This window comes from Hyperolius riggenbachi, chromosome 5 (genome assembly GCF_040937935.1).
Source record: "Hyperolius riggenbachi isolate aHypRig1 chromosome 5, aHypRig1.pri, whole genome shotgun sequence".
NCBI classification, from domain to species: Eukaryota; Metazoa; Chordata; class Amphibia; order Anura; family Hyperoliidae; genus Hyperolius; species Hyperolius riggenbachi.
Window position 1 is genome coordinate 422,986,069 of NC_090650.1, and position 19,329 is coordinate 423,005,397.

At 47.4% G+C, this 19,329-nt stretch overlaps 1 protein-coding gene across 2 annotated transcripts in view; it reads right to left on the reverse strand.

Moving 5' to 3' along the window:
* The window catches only part of DNAAF11 (dynein axonemal assembly factor 11), a 122,792-nt gene that overhangs the window by 37,298 nt on the left and 66,165 nt on the right, over positions 1 to 19,329 (reverse strand). For both annotated transcript variants that reach the window (XM_068238038.1, XM_068238037.1), the window contains exons 10-11: positions 13,424 to 13,519; positions 487 to 563 (exon numbers count right to left, since the gene is read on the reverse strand). In XM_068238038.1, coding sequence (XP_068094139.1) covers positions 487 to 563; positions 13,424 to 13,519 — 173 coding nt within the window. The remainder of the gene's footprint in view (positions 1 to 486; positions 564 to 13,423; positions 13,520 to 19,329) is intronic.

Genomic DNA, 19,329 nt, shown 5'->3' on the forward strand with positions numbered 1-19,329 from the left:
TTGGGCCAATCAAAGTGTAGGGATCTCCTTCTACAAAGTCACTGGATCTGACAGGGCCAGGCTGGGACAATTGGCGCGGCCGTTAGTTTTGGGGTAGCGTGAGTAATATAATAGTAGCATGCACTACTTAGAAAATGTTACTTGCGCTGCCACACTAAGCTGCGCTGCTTGAGCAGTGTAGCTTAGTGAATCAACCCCTACTGATTTGTCTGTGAGCCAGATGTGGCCATCAAAAGAGTCACATCTGCCTCCCGAGCCATAGATTCCCTACCCTGCTTTAAGGCATTGTTTACCATTTTTTTTACTTCCTGCCCTGAATATGGAGAGATGTAAATTCCCCAGATCCCATCACACCTCTGCTGACCTCACAGTGTGAGGATGACCTTTCACAGCAGAGATTCAGAGACTCCTGATTAGTTTGCACTCTAGTAAGGTAGTATCAACACTGCAATGCTAGGAAGGTTAGAAGGTGTAATTGGACATTACCTGTTTCCAGTATTGCTGCAGTTTTCATTCTTACTTCTAGGTAAGTCCGCTCTTTTATTCTGTATCAGCTCTGATGCCTGAAACACAAAACAAAGAGTATATCTAACAGCTGCTCAATGGCTCAGTCTTTAATGATTCTGGTGACATTGAAAGGCTGTCCTAAATATACTGAAAGGGAACATACATTTGAGGCCAAAATTATTAACCCCTTGATTTCTCCATGAAAATGACCATAAGCAACAAGTGTTTGTTATTTTGGAAACAAATGCACTATAAAAGAACAATGTCTACTAAGTTTAAATTAGGATATTTTATTGATACACTGAGTTGAAACAAGAAAGGGCAAAAATGGAACATCCAAAATGATTAGTCCCCTGGCCATTAATAGTCAATGGTGTACCCTTTCTGACAGGGCTGGATTTACAACTCAGAGGCCTGTAGGCACAGGCGTTCTGGCGCCCTAAACTCCGCCCCTGAACACAGGCCACACCCCCAAGAAAGAATATGATGAACTCTAATTCCTGCCTTATGTCACTAACTGTCTTTAGAATCTTACACTCTAATCACTGTCTCATATCATCCTTAGTGACATGAGACAAGGATTAGGGTGTAAGCTCCTGAGGTCAGTGATCTGAGGAGGATGGGCCACCTCTCCCACATAAGGCACCTGTAGGCATGTGCCTACAGTGCCTTAAAGTCAGTGTTAACCGTGCTAAAAAAACAAAAGCCAGCTACTTACCTAAGGAGAGGGAAGGCTCTGAGTCCTAATGACTCTTCCCTCTCCTTTCCCGGTGCCCTCCGTGCAGCTCAGGATCCTCTGTTGAAATCCCCCACCGCTGAGGACTTCGGGAGTCTTCGGGAGCTGAGTCCTCCCGAAGATAGGCAGCTCCATACTGCGCACCCGTGATTACACGATAGAGGGCGCTCGCGCATGCACAGTATGGAGCAGCCCGACTTTGGGAGCACTCAGGCTCCTGAAGACTTCTGAAACCTCCCTTCGGCAGCGGAGATGGCAGCATTTGACCGAATTGGTTGAATACTGCTACGGGGGATCCTGAGCGGGACCGGGCACTGGGAGAGGAGAGGGAAGGCGCATTACGACCCAGAGCCTTCCCTCTCCTTAGGTAAGTATTTGACTTTTGTTTTTAGAGCGAGTAACATTTACTTTAAGGAAAATCCGGCAAAGGTTTCTGAGCACAACTGACAACAATCTCTTTAGAGTAGTTCTTTACTAGGATGAAACAGGACTCCGGAGAGATTTTGGCTCATTCTTCCATTGCAAACTAGCTGGTCCTAATTGCATGGTTTCCGAACATGGCCATTCACTTTCGCTAGGATTGAGGTCTGGGCTCTGTGCAGGCCACTCCAGGATCTTGATTTTTATTTGCTTGAGTAACTGTTGGACTAATTTCGATGTATGCTTTGGGTCATTGTCTTGGGAAGAAGTTTTAGAAAATGTTCCATAATTCCTGGGGGGCTAATAATTTTGACCTCAACTGTAGGTCATAGCCTAAAGCATAGTTCCACAACACAAGGGACACGTACCCCAGGGGTACTTGAAATGGGCTGAGGGGGTACTTGAACAGGTCATAGTCAATCTACTGTAATAAGTTTTAAGATTAAAATAATGATAGATTAAATATACGGTAAACAATTCTGTATCAGTATTTATAATAATATTTATAGAACGCTGCTTACAAATAGTCATGCAATAAAGCTACCCATAATAGGAGTTACTTTGCCTATGCAGGGGTACGCTGCAATGTCGACATCCTCTTTGGAGTTTCAATCACATAATATGACATGTGATCATAACCCAGGGGATGGTGTAAGCGCTGCAGTGCCGTCCGGTGGTGGAAGAGGGGTGATGGAAAAGTCTCGAAAATATGCGCTAGTTCTGTGATCCAGGGCTGTGGGATTTGACCTCTACGGCTTCCTGTAGAGCTGAAGGTACAGAGGCTGTCCATAGGATCTATAGGATCCAGGCTTACCTCTGCATAGGTGAGTAGTGATGTTCGTAATCAGCCAATTACGAAAATTTCAAGTACATTTTCACAATTACGCCTATACGTACAGTAATTACGATTTGTAAATTCAATTGATTTCGTATAATCATTCCTAATTTCGCATAGATTTTTGTGTAATTTTCACGTAATTTCATGCCGACTTGAATAGCAGTGAATAGCAAAGCCCGTATACATGCTACTGATACCAAAATTGCTACATAAGAATTCTGGGTAGAAGTAAAAAAAATTTTTTAAATGAGTTTAAAAAACAACATTTTTCCTTTGCATATTTAAAATAGATTTTCTCAAAAACTATAAGGTCTTTTCCCCCAATTTTTTTCCGCAGTATTCCCTTTATCCCCCAACATACGTAGCAATTTTGGAGTTGCTAGCATGTATGGGGGCTTTGCTATTGCCAGGGCAGTTTCTAGTCTAAATTGCACCCAGAGCGAAGCTGTAAAAATTGCCGCTCATTCAGGAGGAAGCAGGGACCAGGAGAACACACAGGCGAAGAGAGCCTGGAAAGCCGACTCCTCCATGGGTGCCGCCCACTGACAGCCTGCAGTACCGCTACAGGACATCAGGTGTCATCACGCTGTGGTGACGTGATGATGACTTGACGTCTGACGCAGCCAGCCCAGGAGGAGTCAAGGAAGGTGATTGCACTGGTAATCTTTCCTCTTCCATTTTGCACTGCGCGTCACCAGCGGTTATGTCCTTCTGCCTGCGCCCCCCTTCTTCTACTTGCTGGTCTGCGCCCAGAGCAGTCGCCCTGTCTGCACTGCCCAAGAAACGGCCCTGGCTATTAACCAGGGCTGTGGAGTCGGCGTTGGAGTCGAGGAGTCGGAGTAATTTTGGGCACCCGGAGTCGGAGTCATTTATTTCATAAACTGAGGAGTCGGAGTCAGGAGTCAGATGATTTTTGTACAAAATCCACAGCCCTGTTAAGTATTAGAGTAAGGAGTCGGAGTCGAGGAGTCCGGGCTATTTTGAGTACCCGGAGTCGGAGTTGGAGTCGTGGTTTCATAAACTGAGGAGTCGGAGTTGGAGTCGGAAGATTTTTGTACCTACCGACTCCACAGCCCTGCTATTAACCATCAAAGTCATCACAAAATTATGCATGGGATACATTCACATGCAAAATTTGACAACATTTCCAGAACTTTTATATTACAATTTCACGTCGTTATTGCCAATTACGATGCAAAATTATGACTATGCGAAATTTCTGCTCATCACTATAGGCGAGTATGTGGCTTTTTCATTTAAATTTCCCGACCGGTTCCCTTTAGACCCCCAAAGACCCCCCCTCCCCCCCGATTCTTTACCATCATACCACCGGCGTAACTACAGGGGATGCGACCCCATTAGCCCTCTAGGGTTCGCCAGCCGGGTGCGGGAGGAGCGCTGCTGCCCGCCCAAATCTGGGACCCCCAGCCAGGTGTGGAACTGGCCGCACCGTCTAATAGACGCCGCGCCAGTTCATTCTCCGCAGCCCGCAGTCTCCCAGAAGGCAGAGCAGGGCTACGGGAAGATGGCTGCCGAAGCCCTGCACTGGAGACTATGTGTTTCCAGTACAGGGCTTCGGGCGCCATCTTGCCATAGCCCTGTTTTATGCCTGTCAGCGCGGGAGATGTGCTGCTCGAGGATCGTCTGGGAAGCCGCGCACCAGAGGCTGGGAGAGGAGACTTCTGCCAGGTGAGTGAATTTTTTTTTTTTTTTTTTTTACAGGTGCATTTTATTTTAATAACTGCTGCCCACTGTATGATTTTCTGGTGACTGCTGCCCACTGTACGATTTTCTGGTGACTGCTGCCCACTGTATGATTTTCTGGTGACTGCTGCCCACATTACGATTTTCTGGTGACTGCTGCCCACTGTATGATTTTCTGGTGACTGCTGCCCACTGTACGATTTTCTGGTGACTGCTGCCCACTGTATGATTTTCTGGTGACTGCTGCCCACATTACGATTTTCTGGTGACTGCTGCCCACTGTATGATTTTCTGGTGACTGCTGCCCACTGTACGATTTTCTGGTGACTGCTGCCCACTGTATGATTTTCTGGTGACTGCTGCCCACATTACGATTTTCTGGTGACTGCTGCCCACTGTATGATTTTCTGGTGACTGCTGCCCACATTGCATTTTTTCTGGTGACTGCTGCCCACATCGCGATTTTTCTGGTGACTGCTGCCCACATTATGATTTTTCTGGTGACTGCTGCCCACATTACGATTTTCTGGTGACTGCTGCCCACATTGCGATTATTTTATGGTGAAATGCTGCCCACATTGTGATTTTTCTGGTAACTGCTGCCCACATTACGATTATTTTCTGGTAACTGCTGCCCACATTATGATTGTTTTCTGGTGACTGTTGCCCACATTACAATTATTTTCTGGTAACTGCTGCCCACATTACGATTATTTTCTGGTGAAATGCTGCCCACATTCTGATTTTCTGGTGAATGCTGCCTACATTGCGATTTTTCTGGTGACTGCTGCCCACATTGCGATGTTTCTAGTGACTGCTGCCCACATTGTGATTTTTCTGGTGACTGCTGCCCACATTACGATTTTTCTGGTGACTGATGCCCACATTGCAATTTTCTGGTGACTGCTGCCCACATTACAATTATTTTATGGTGAAATGCTGCCGTTACGATTATTTTATTGTGAAATGCTGCCGACTTTTAGATTAACTTCTGGTACATTACAATTATTTTATAGTGAAACACTGCCCCATTACGATTATTTGGCACCTATGGGGGGGGGGAGAATCCAAATTTTTGCAGGGGGGCCCAGTGATTTCTAGTTACGCCCCTGCATCATACTGTGTGGATCAGCCAGCACAGGCCACTTACAAGAGTGCCAGTGAGAGCGAGCCTAATGGGGGATTAAAGTTTAGGAAATCTGTGACATGCTGCCGTCTGATAACCAGACTAATGAAATTTACTCCTAATGAAGTCGTTTCATGTCTGCTTAATATTTTAGAAGGACGAGGTAGAAGGAAATTAGATTCATACAATTCAGGAGGCTTCACTGAGTTCTGATGATGGCATTATGTCAGGTTAAAAATAACACAGCTCTGGTTCTCTCTGCAATCTAATGCCCAGTTTTATTAAAGAGGACCTGTAATAAAAACAACAATGAATCAACTTATTTTTTTTGTTTTACAATATTCATTTATATATTATTTAGTCAGTGTTTGAACATTGCAAAATCTTTCCTCTCCTTGATTTACATTCTAAAATTTATCACTGGTGGTAACATATTTAGTTCTGCCAGGTGATCTGTGCAGACTGTTTGTTTACTGAGAGTTTTAAGGCCAGTAGAAAATATATCTGGTCTTTCAGGCAGAATGCTCTGGAGGAGAAGTTCTGCATATCTAATCAGCCTAGGCTGTGACATTACTGGGAAGGTGGGACCAATATACAGCAATATATAGATATAGAAAGTGTTTTGGATGCTGACACCAGGATATTTAACCACTTAAGTCTACCTGGACGGATATATCTAATATGCCGCATGTTTCAAGAAACCGAGGAACACCCTGTTCAGAACCTGCTCGTTGCTCTTCAGATCCCAAGCTTGGGGCCCATGGGCAATTGCCCAGTTTACCCTTATAAATGCACGGGTCCTGAAAGCTAGCCTTTTCAGAGGAGGTCAAGATGGTGGCCTTCATAGGTCTCTTATGTAAGCTGTACTTAGAGGGGTTCTCTGGTATGCTTAAAAAAGCTATAACTGACACTTAGCTAGGGCTTCCATCAGCCCCCTGCAGCTGTTATGTCCCACGCCGTCCTCTTCCGATGGCGCATCGACGGCGCGGGACATTACAGCTGCAGGGGGCTGATAGAAGCCCCAGGTAAGTGTCAGTTTTAGTTCCACACAGCGTGACCAATCGCCCAGCCGGACGTGAAACGACCATCGCCTGTTCCAATCTTACTCACGGCACCCACTCCAACCACCGCGCTTATGCTGCACACCATGAACGAGGTACACTTTGTTTAATGCATATCTCATTACGGCGGAATAAACACTGTTGAATACGGACGGATAGTGCACGGTGCTATGTTTTTAAACCTACCAGAGAACCCCTGGTATAAAAAGATGGCAGCTTCTCTATACCTCTCACTACAGGTTTATTTTAAAGTGGAATTTCAGTCTGGCACAATGTACAATTAAAACTTGTCTCCCTATTTCTTATTGCCTGTACAGTTATTCTACTTGCCTTTGATCAAAAGTAATGTCAGATTTATGAAAATTACAGGCCCCGCCCTCCCCTACTCCCTGTTCAGGGAAGCTTGTGTGGAAGCAGCCCTCTATTATATGTTATATCCATTTCACTCTGTTAGCACGATGATATTTTCCAGAATGTACCATTATTTATTAGTGTAGCTTGCACCCAGAATCTCCCTGCTATAAATAACCCTCATCTCCAACAGCCAGAGATAAAACAACAATCTCTCTTTGGCCTGGAGAGCTCAGTCCAGCATGCTGATAATATTTCCAGGAGAAAGTAAAAGTAAACCAATTGACCCTTTCAGGTACCATTTAAAAGCCGTTTGTTCTTGAAAGGTATCGTTGTGTGGCTGATCTATTGGATTAGAGGGCTTTAAAAGCAGGTCAGCGAGAGCAGCCTCTATATTTCACTCATGACGAGCATACAGTAATGATCTGAGGCTGTAAATCACGACACACAAAGCCCACCCCCCACCCCTCCACTGTCAGTAAGCGGGAAGAATATCCTTGATGGGGAACTGGAGAACCTTTTGCTCCTGTGATCGATGGCCTTGTGTTCATCCCATTGATTGCTAGATGACCTATTGGGCAGTTTTCTGACCTCATGGCTGCATGTTGAAGCTTTTTCATGCTGTAATTTAGGACTACAAGAAAAATTCTGGTCTTCATTCTGCATGATCCGGCATATAGGCCTGTGTATATGCCTGGAAGACCCTCTGGCCATAAAGGCAGCAAAGAGTAAAGCTGAATATTTACCTGACAATGCAAGAAGATGGATCCCAGTGACACCCCCCAACGGCGAGCCCTGCCAGCTGGTACACACGACGGGCACCAACATGAAGTCAAGCTACAGAATCACTGGCCGTCAGAAAAATTGTCATAGAAATTGCGTAGTGGGTAAGGGCCCTAAGGCTGGGCACTCACTTGCGTTTGCACATTGCCATAGCAATCGCTTAGCATTTTGCTAGTGTTTTATATAGCGATTTTGGACGCTTTTTGAAGCAATTTGCAAAGTGCTTGCATTTTTTTGTGTGTGTTCGGGTAGTGAAATCGCTGCAAAATCGCTTTTGCACATGGATTGCAAAGCGATTTTATAGCATTCGTATCTGTTGTATTGGAGCGCAATCGCTCTAAAAAGCTGCAGGACCAGCAATTGTGGTTTCAGAAATTGCAATGGCTCCTGTGGGTTTTTCCCATTGTCTTCCATTAGCCGAGCACCAGAGAAGGATTAACTTGAAATAAAGACCTTAGGCAAGATTCCAAATGTGGACCCCACTGTTGGTCATCTGGCTTCTTTGGTAAGGAAAGGTGAGGGAGGTTAGTCAGTAAAAGTGCCAGCCAGGCTCCTAGGCATCCATCAGGTCCTAGGCATCCATCAGGTCCTAGGCACCCATCAGGTCCTAGGCATCCATCAGGTCCTAGGCACCCATCAGGTCCTAGGCACCCATCAGGTCCTAGGCACCCATCAGGTCCTAGGCACCCATCAGGTCCTAGGCATCCATCAGGTCCTAGGCATCCATCAGGTCCTAGGCATCCATCAGGTCCTAGGCATCCATCAGGTCCTAGGCATCCATCAGGTCCTAGGCATCCATCAGGTCCTAGGCATCCATCAGGTCCTAGGCATCCATCAGGTCCTAGGCATCCATCAGGTCCTAGGCATCCATCAGGTCCTAGGCATCCATCAGGTCCTAGGCATCCATCAGGTCCTAGGCATCCATCAGGTCCTAGGCATCCATCAGGTCCTAGGCATCCATCAGGTCCTAGGCACCCATCAGGTCCTAGGCATCCGCCTAAGTGCCTTGAGGATGACCCGGCTCTGCATAGCGCTTTTGGAATCGCCGGCGATTAGAGGCATGGGCGATAGTCCTGGCCTGGGATCCACCAGAGGGTGTTCAGCAGCAATGTATACTTTTCTAGGAATCGCCAGGGATTCCAGAAGCGTGTTGCTGCTGAAAGCAAATGGCTGTGATCCCACAGGAGCCATTGAGATTTGCAGATATTGCAACCGCCCTGCATGCAGCATTTTTGGAGCAATTTCATGAAAGGAAAGCAGGGCCGAAAATCGCTTTTCTGGAAATTGCTCTGCTTTTAAGTGGAAAAAAAACCCCAAAAGAGCTAGCATTTTTTATAGCGTTTTGCAATTGCAAGTGAGTCCCAGGCCTTACATTATGTTTTGTGTGCTCTGAGCCTTTATACAGAATCGCTATTGTGAAAATTTGTAAAATGTAAAACCAATCTCTATGCATACACATAAGATATACAGTACATTTGTCCCAGGCTAAAATGCACAACAATTTTGTTCCACTGATTATCACAGCAAGTAGTAAAAATCTGGCAGGTTTTGGACTAGTCCATCTCCTGCCAGGGCCTTATTTTTTCTTTAAAAAGAAAGGGCACACTGCTGGTAGGTTTATACACATGTGGCCCCGCCCACATTATATCATGACCACGCCCATTTTGTGTGTGCCCATATGTAAAGTTGGGCCGTGGCAAGGGTGTGTCTTAGAGTCCCCTTTTCCTGGTTCCAAAAGTTGGCTTCAAAGATGTACCACCTGATCAGACCTATCACATGCTTCTCCGAGCGCTGCTGCACACGAGTCACACTACACGTGACACACTGGGGTCCTGAGAATGGTGAGGGATGGATCGGCAGGATCTGGCAGGGGGAATAGAACTCTTGTTACAAGAAGCAGATACGGGCACCATCCATCATTCAGCTGATATATTGCGTAGTAAGATAATTGTACATCATCGAGACATCAAGCAAACATCATCTTACAAGATATGGACACCTGTGTGGGGTGGAGGTGGGTGCTCAGGGCTGCAGATGGGTCGGCGACAGCCGTTTCGCATGCAACAGGACGCTTGGTCACGCTTCGTTCCTCCGTGGAACGCAGCGAGACCAAGCGTCCTGTTGGACCCGAAACGGCCGTCGCCGACCCATCTGCAGCCCTGAGCACCCACCTCCACCCCACACAGGTGTCCATATCTTGTAAGATGATGATTGCTTGATGTCTCGATGATGTACAATTATCTTACTACGCAATAAGTGGAACGCAGCGTGACCAAGCGTCCTGTTGGACGCGAAGCGGCCGTCATGATGTCATTTCTTCCTTTCCATTTATATGGGGCACACATCAGTGGCTGCTAAGAGGATACATCTACTGGGGGACATCCATGTGCAGGGAACACGTGGCCCAAGTTACTTCTGCCCACTGACAACCCTCCATTTTTCTCAGCAACAGGAGTGCCACACAGTCTGTTATTTTGACAAGGGGGAATAGAACTCACAAGTCAGAATGGGACCGGATACACGCTGAGATCCTGAGACTGGTGAGTGAGAGATCGTCAGGATCTGGCCGAAGGAATAGAACTCACAAGACAGAATGGGACTGGATACACCCCGGGGTCCTGAGACTGGTGAGTGATGGGTCGGCAGGATCTGGCTGGAGGAATAGAACTCACAGGGCAGAATGGGACCAGATACACGCCGAGGTCCTGAGACTGGCGAGTGACAGGTCGGCAGGATCTGGCCGGGGGAACAGAACTCACAGGGCAGAATGGGACCGGATACACGCCAGGGTCCTGAGAATGGTGAGTGACGGGGTTAGCAGGATCTGGCTGGGGGAGCAGAACTCACAGGGCAGAATGAGACCGGATACACGCCGGGATCCTGAGACTGGTCAGTGACAAATCAGCAGGATCTGGCCGGGGGAATAGAACTCCCAAGTCAGAATGGGACTGGATACACGCCGGGGTCCTGAGACTGGTGAGTGATGGGTCGGCAGGATCTGGCTGGAGGAATAGAACTCACAAGGCAGGATGGGACTTGATACACGCCGGGGTCCTGAGACTGGTGAGTGACGGGTCGGCAGGATCTGGCCGCGGGAACAGAACTCACAGGGCAGAATGGGACCAGATACACGCCGAGGTCCTGAGACTGGCGAGTGACAGGTCGGCAGGATCTGGCCGGGGAAACAGAACTCACAAGGCAGGATGGGACCAGATACACGCCGGGGTCCTGAGAATGGTGAGTGAAGGGTTGGCAGGATCTGGCCGGGGGAACAGAACTCACAGGGCAGAATGGGACCGGATACACGCCGGGATCCTGAGACTGGTCAGTGACAAATCAGCAGGATCTGGCCGGGGGAATAGAACTCCCAAGTCAGAATGGGACTGGATACATGCCGGGATCCTGAGACTGGTGAGTGAGAGATCGGCAGGATCTGGCCGGGGGAATAGAACTCACAAGGCAAAATGGGACTGGATACACGCCGGGAACCTGAGACTGGTCAGTGACAGATCAGCAGGATCTGGCCGGGGGAATAGAACTCACAAGGCAGAATGGTACTGGATACACGCCGGGATCCTGAGACTGGTGAGTGAGAGATCGGCAGGATCTGGCCGGAGGAATAGAACCGTATACACGCCGGGGTCCTGAGACTGGTGAGTGACGGATCGGGAGGATCTGGCCGGGGGAATAGAACTCACAAGGCAGGATGGGACCAGATACACTCCGGGGTCCTGAGAATGGTGAGTGACGAGGTTGGCAGGATCTGGCCTGGAGAACAGAACTCACAGGCAGAATGGGACCGGATACACTCCGAGGTCCTGAGACTGGCGAGTGACGGGGTCGGCAGGGGGAATAGAGCTCACAAGGCAGAATGAGACCGGATACACATCTGACTTCCCAGTGTTTTGTATTCACAACTTTATACAGCGATTCTCCTTGAAGGCGGCAGCTCTCCAGCAATTCAGAAGTAGAGGACACGGCTTACAAATCCTCTAAGGCCAAAGTCATGCAGACTCTGGAAATCAATTACAGCCACACACACACAAGGGAGCTCTTTACTCCCACACTGCCACGGAACGCTTTCCAAGTAAAGCCACTTCACAACACTTGAACACTCTGCCGCGGACACAAACTGCCGGCAGATTAGCATCTCCTGCCTGGAGGTGTGCGGAGGGACAGGAAGAGATTAGCCTGGAAATAAAGGCCTGTCCCTAAAGCACAAGTCAACAAACTTTATCCGTGTCCTCAGCATACTTTCCAACGATTCAGGTTCAAGTGACCTTAAAGTGGGGCACGGTCTGCCTGGCAGTAAAGCTGCACACTGAGCAGACGTACATGCCAAATGGCTGCCGCGGTAATGTGGGAGATTGAAATAGCCACTATTAAAATATCTGTAAATTTCACCAATATTTGACTATAGCTAAACTTAACCCTATTATCACACAAGCCTTTGTTCTATCGATGCCTAACCGATCCCCCCACCGATGAAAAACTGCCTAACTGCCTCCCCCCCTCACCCTATACCAATAACTGCACCACCTTTGCCCTTGTACATGAAAAATATTGGGCGCCAAAGAAGACTGGGTGCTTCATAGGTGACACAGGCGCCCACGTTTCCATTATTTGCCAATATCAGCTCAGACGCCTATGTGGTGCCCAAGCTTCCGCAACACCTCTTGCACCCAAATTTCCTGTGCCCCTGAGCAGATTTAATGCATTAGCAGTGCTGGATGGTATAACAGAGGACTGTACTGAGGCCTGGCAGTTCACGATAGGTGAATCTACCGTGTACACTTTTAAATTAACAGCTATGCCCCCCCCCCCCCCCCATAACCCACTCCAAAGCATGGCGACTTCCTTCTCCCACATAGCAAGAACAGGTATTAATATTATTATTATTTTTTATTTATATAGCACCAACATATTCCGCAGCGCTTTACAAAGCACAATAAGACGACAAGGGGAACATAGATACACTAACAAATGTACAGCAGAGTTCCAAGCAGCACAAATATTGTTACAAGAACAGTAAACATTAGGAGGATGACCCTGCCCTTGCGAGCTTACAATCTAATGGGTTGTGGGGGACACACTAGGTAAGGGGGTGGAGGATGGATGAGGCAGTGATTCTTTGCCTCTGATTACATTGTGACAGAGAAGTAAATAAGGGCTATAGAATGTTATAAGCTTGTCTGAAAAGGTGTGTTTTTAAAGTGCGTTTGAAGCTGTCCAGGTTTGGAGCATGACATACAGGCTGTGGAAGAGAGTTCCAGATAAGGGGTGATGCTCGTGTAAAGTCCTGGATGCGAGCGTGAGAGGAGGTGATCAGCTTAGAGGCCAGGAGAATTTCTTGGGAGGAGCGAAGGTTGCGAGAGGGACAATATCTTGAGATTAGAGAGGAGATGTATGGAGGTATAGTCCCCCCCCCCCCCCCCACTGCTGTACCTGTTATGGACTGCTAAGGAGGGGCATATTTATTCTTGGAATGGAGGTTATGTGGGGGGAGGAAATCAACATGCTATGGAGGGGGTTATAGGGGGTGGAGGAGCTGGCATAAATACATGTTATGAGGGGCATAGTTGAACTTGGTATGGGTGCAACAGCTCTACTTGTTATAGGGAGGGTACATTGCTCTCATTGTTATAAGGGAAGTGAATAGCTAGACATGTTGTGGTGGCTAGCGACATTGCTATACTGGGGGAGGTGGGGGGGGGGGCTAGTAGCTTTTTTCTGTGTCAACCAATCCCTGAGTTTGGGGAATAATTTTTAGGAGGGGCTTATTTTCTAGGGAAAAGTAAAGTTGCTTTATACCTAAGGTAAAGTTTTCATTGGTGCCCCCAAGTGAGTGAGGATAGAGTGAACTGCGGCCAAACATGACCTCTGCTGATGTGGCTTACCTTCGGCATGGAGACCACCAGATGGCCGGTGGTTTGTGACCTCTTGGCAGTGCTGCTGTCTGGCTTCACCTCTTCAGGGAGGACAAGCTGGAAGGGCTGAAAGAAGAAGGCAAAAATTGGGATAGATTAAAAATGCACTCACAATTACGGGAACAGTATATCTCTATGATCAACTTGTGAACTTGAACTAAATGTTCAAAATGTTTGTTTACATTTCAAAAATGAGTCCAAAAACTCCCAAAACTTCATAATTGGAACCCCCTGGAGCCATCCTTGGTCAAGTGCTGAAGCTGCAGTCAAGAGCAGCTGATGAGCCCAAGTGTGTGATGGCCCCGCCCTTTCACCTTGCATGACTGTGCCATGCTTACCTCCCCACCCACCTGATTGTTTTGGAGTGTGGGGGGTAAACGGTTAAATTTGAATGTAATAAATTGTATTTATTAAAAAAAAATGTATGTAGATGTAGTTTTACTATTTGGCCACAAGATGGCCATAGTCAAAAAAATTTTTTTAGCCCTGTAAGTGAGCTCTCTCGCTTACAGGAAGTGAAAAGAGGACGGGAAACTTTTTTTTCCCTTTAGAAAGATTGTGGCTTCTGAAAGAAGCCGTCGGTCTCTCTAACGGGCACTTAGATGCATAAATAGGAACGGTGTGCATTGATCTCCAGGCTAACGAGCGGCGGCTCAGGAGCGCGCAGCCGCGCACAACAGAGCAGCAGCAGTCTTTTGGATGTAATCGCAACATTCAAAAGGCGAAAGTAGTTAATGGACAAATGAAGTGAGAGGGATATGGAGTCTCCCATATTTATTTCCTTTTATGCAATGCCAGTATAAGGAAACGCGGAAAGGCCGCTGTCTCTCGAGGTGAGGCGGCCGTTTCCGCGTCCAGCATGGCGTCACAACGCGGAAAAAACGCCGCATGCCGCATAGGCAGTGCGGCGGAATCCGCATTGGTAACAGCGGAATCCGCATTGGTAACGGCGGAATCCGCATCAGAGGCGGCCCCCGCACTAGATACATTGCATGACAGTACTGGTGTGGCTGGGACTGATAGTCCACCAAGATTCAGACTTACACGCGCGCGAGCACAGAGGCAGAGTTTAAATAGCAGTTAGAAGGGAGTCGGCTGACCAGCTGGGTCAGCTGACAAATTCCACTGCTCTCATTGGACCAGCAATTAGGGAGGTCCTGGAAAGGTCCTAGAGTATATATACTGCTGGTTGTTCACTTGCTCTTTGTCTGGCGTGCGATCACATACGTGGGAGCACCCAGATCCGTAGTCAGATCCTGAAGTGTGCCGGGACCAGCTGGAGCTGTAATCCTACACTTAGCTAGATTCTGTTGATAGCTAAAGTACTAGTTTGATTGTGATTATCTGTTATGACTTTTGCCTGCCTTGACTATCCTCCTGAACTCTGATCTTGCACCTCGATATTTCTGATACTCTGTTGCCGAACCCCGGCTCGTTCCTTGACTCTGCTTCTGCCTCCTGATTTTGTACCCCGATATTTCTGATACCCCGTTGCTGAACCCTGCCTGTACTTTGACTCCGCCTTTGCCTTCTGATCTTGTACTTTATCTGTCCGTGTGTGCACAACCTGGCTTGTCTGACCTCGAGAACCGACCTTACTGTTAGAGGCGGTTCCTCGCTCTGTTAGTGATCCTTCCTCCTGAAGGTTACTTTCAGTCTGTCCTTCCTACTGTCAGTCTGACTCCTCCCGTCTTGGAGAGCTCAGGTCTGCAGAAGGAATCTGTGCAGTACTCCTTACTGCACTGAGGCCTAGTCCTCAAAGTGTTACTGTTACACCAAACACTACACTCTACTCAGGTGAACAGAGGTTAGCTAGTATATCGGATTATCAGTGATACTGCAGATCACGTATAATCTGGTATACATCTGTATTCCCAGTGATTCTGCAGATCACTGGTAATCAGATCCTCTCTGTGCTTCACTGATCGTTACAGCCAGTTGCCTGGCTATCCTGCTGGTCCTCTGCCTCTAATCCTTTTAGCCAGAACCCCTGACCAAGCATGCTGCAGATCAGGTGTTTCTGAAATTGTCAGATCTGACAAGATTAGCTGCATGCTTGTTGCTGGTGTGATTCAGACACTACTGCAGCCAAACAAATCAGTAGTGCTGCCAGGCAACTTTTATTGTAAGGAAATGGCTGCCTCCATACACTTCTCACTTCAGTTGTCCTTTAAAGTAATACTATAACATCGCTGTCCGTATGGACGAGCCTGACTCATTCAGGGGGAAAAAAGCAGAAAGTTAGGAGCAAGTGTAGTTACGATGCTTCCTACTCTCAGCAATTTGGTCACAACCACTCATTTATAAGAAATAGGTGACCAGTCGGGAAACAATATCCATTAAACTCTAAAATTGCGCTCAAGAACACCTGCTCACGGCCTTTGGCATAGGGTTAGCTTCAGCTGCCACCTCCGCTCAAGCAGTTTTACTAAAGCTATTTGGTTGGTGGTGTGAATAGTTTCCCGCTGGATGCCCTTTTCCTTACAAATTAGTGATCCCGACCTAACTGCTGCAAGCAGGGAGCAGCTCTTGGTCTTGAGGTTTCCGCTGGGTCACCTCAAATAGACTAGCTCCAAAAAAATGTATTAATGTGAAGGAAACCCGGGATGCATAAAACGGGAAATAATATCTTGAGAAGCTAGTATACTACTCCCTCTGTATAAATCACTTGTGAGGCCACATCTGGAGTATGGAATACAGTTTTGGGCCACACACTATACAAAGGACACTGACCTTCTGGAACGGGTACAACATTGGGCGGGCTACTAAATTAATCAGAGGAATGGAAGAGCTCACTTACCAAGAAAGGTTGGACAAACTGGGCATATTTAGCTTCGAAAAAAGGCGACTGAGAGGTGATCTGATTAACATGCATAAGTACATCAGAGGCTAATACATAAGTTTGGCAAATTAGCTTTTTGTCCCTAGGGTTGTACAACAGACAAGGGGACATGATCTGCTTAAGGAGGAAAAAAGTTTCTGCCATCTATTTCGAAAGGGGTCCTTCACAGTGATAGTGGTTAAAATATGGAATATCTTACTTCAGTAAAGGTGCCCATACACTCGTCAGATTGGCAGCAGATAGATAAGAAATGCATCTGATGATCTATCTGATGCGTTTTTAGAACATTTTTTACCAGGATAGAATTCCAATAGATTTCAGTTTGAAATCTATTGAAATTCGATCTGATTGCATTTTTTTGCCATCAGATTTCCATTAAGGCCAATGCAAACTGATAAGCAATCTCATCAGATCGACCTAAATTTTCCACCCTGCAAGTTCGATGGAAATCCATCGAAATCGATCGAAATCGGCCGTCGATCGGTCGATTGGCCAACCGATTTGCAATCGATCGATCGATCGGGATCGATCGGTCGGCCAGAAAATCGGCTGAGTGTATGGGCTGCTTAAGTAGTTATGGCAACCTCTATATCTGCATTTAAAGAGACATTTAAAACAGCTTTCCTTGCATTGAAGGGCATCCATGTCTATAATTACTAGGCAATTCCTGGGAGAGTTAATCCAGGGATTTATCTGACTGCCATTCAGACCCAGGTAGGAAATTTTCCACTTGAAGACTAATTGGCCAAGACCTTGTAAGGTTTTTTCACCTTCCCCTGGATCAACTGGGATATGGACGGGTTCAGGGTGGAGTTTTTTCTTGTTTTTTTTTTCCCTGGTTGAACTTGATAGACGGATGTCTTTTTTCAACCAAACTATGTAATGCAAAAACATTAAAAATAACACAAGCTTGAACTGGGCCTTTAAAACATTAATCTATAGACTGTGACAGATATACTGGCTTCCTTACTTTATTTGACTTTGGTTCTCCTTTAACAGAGGAATAATGTCTGTTAGTATTCTGACAGCATTATCACAATGGCATGAAAGGAAGGAGGGGGGAGCTTTTCATGCCTTTGTATGCTGCGTGTTGGAATCGCTCCCGTGGTTAGACAGTACATGGAATGCCGTTGTCTGGAAGCTGTCCTCACATCACTCCCGTCACAGCGTGACCGACACCGCTGACAAATCCCGGAGCAGGCTCGGTGTGACGGGAACGGCGGGCTGAGCTCCCCTGTGCTCCGCCTGATGGATGGAATGACTGGCAGGAAGTGGCAGATTGCGAATAATTCTGTAAGTCAATTCCCAGAGTGAGCAGCGTGAGCCCAGCAGAGGGGAGACATTCATCTGCGAGCTCCGGTCCAACGCGATTCCTCATTCCCCGACCTCCAGCATCCGCGACACGAGGCGTAATGAGGACCGCTGCGTCGTCAGCAGCAACCGCTCCAAGGGGCAGCTTTATACAAGGTATAGAGACATGAGCTGCACATACAGGGGAGACGCGGGCCCTTGGCAAGTGTCCATGTTCCACAAGGGGCCCACTGTAAACAATGAAAGTGTGCGCAATCAGACATATATGGTGGAAGAAGAGAATGAGAGCAGGGCGCCATTATCTTCGCGATTGGTGAACAGGCTGCAAGTCTGGTTGAAGAGAGTAATGAATAATTGCTTACTTTTTAAAATAATAATTTATAAATTATTAGTACAGTGTTTGCCCATTGTGAAATCTTTCCTCTCCCTGATTTACATTCTGAAATTTATAACTGGTGGCGACATCTTTAGTATTGGCAGTTGATCCCGGCGGAATGTTCATTTGAAGGGACTCCGAGGAGTGCCCGAATGTAAAAGATTACACTTACCTGGGGCTTCTTCCAGCTCACTGTAGGCGGCGAGGTCCCCCGGCGCCCTCCTGGCTCCTCTCCTTCAGCCTCCGCCGGTAACGTTACCGGCGTCATTTGGTCCGGGTGTCGAGCCGGCTCTTCCTGGTTAATGACACAATGCGTCATCAAGCCGACCGCTTCACGTCATCACGGCGGCTGGCGGGAAAGGTCTGCGCATGCATGGAAAACCAGCGCATGTGCAGACCTGTCACGCCGGCCGCCGTGATGCCCCATTCATTAACCAGGAAGAGCCTCTCCTTCAGCCTCCGCCGAGAACGGGGGCCGGCGGAGGCTGAAGGAGAGGAGCCAGGAGGACGCCGGGGGACCTCGCCGCCTACAGTGAGCTAGAAGAAGCCCCAGGTAAGTGTATTCTTTTAAATTTGGGCACTCCTTAGATCTCTGGTCAATATGCTCTGGTGGGGAAAATTCTGCATAATACAGAGCCTAGGCTACAAATGGCAGTACTGTCACTGCTGGATATGGCCAACAGATCTGATCAGAGATGAATCTATCATCTCTAATCCCTTCACACACTACACACAGATTTTCAATAGAAAATTGAAAATCGTCAAACCTGGTACAGTTGGTCATTGGGTGACTGGGGTTCAAATTCAGAAAAGGGGGTGGAGCCACAAACAGCCAACCAGATTTGTTTTATTTCAATGCAAATTATTGATGCCAAAGACCGCAAAGCTCACAAACTTGGTCTTCGAGTAATTGGGTAAATGTGTGTTAGGGTTAGAAAACGTGGGCGCAGCCAACACCAGCCAAATACATACCCGGGCAACGCCGGGCCATCAGTGGGCGGAGAAAAATACAAATTTCAGGAAGGAAAATGTAAACTGCAGCCATTCTTATGGTGCTGTAACGATTGTGGAATTCTCTCCGTGATCAGCGCACAAGACGTGCGCTGACACTGCGGAAATCCTCCACAAACGTGTAATTTGAGGGAATCCAGCAAAAGGTGCAATGCACCTGTAGAGGGAAATTCCTGTCGGCAGGTGGAGCTGTGGAGTGCAGAGGAGCAGCTCCTCTGCCCTGCCACAGACGCCAGACAGGAATTGTACGAAGGGAAGAAACGCAGGGCAAGATAGCCCTGAAAGAGAGAGATCAAAGCGACAGAGGGTATGTGTGTCCACCAATCTAGTCGCCAC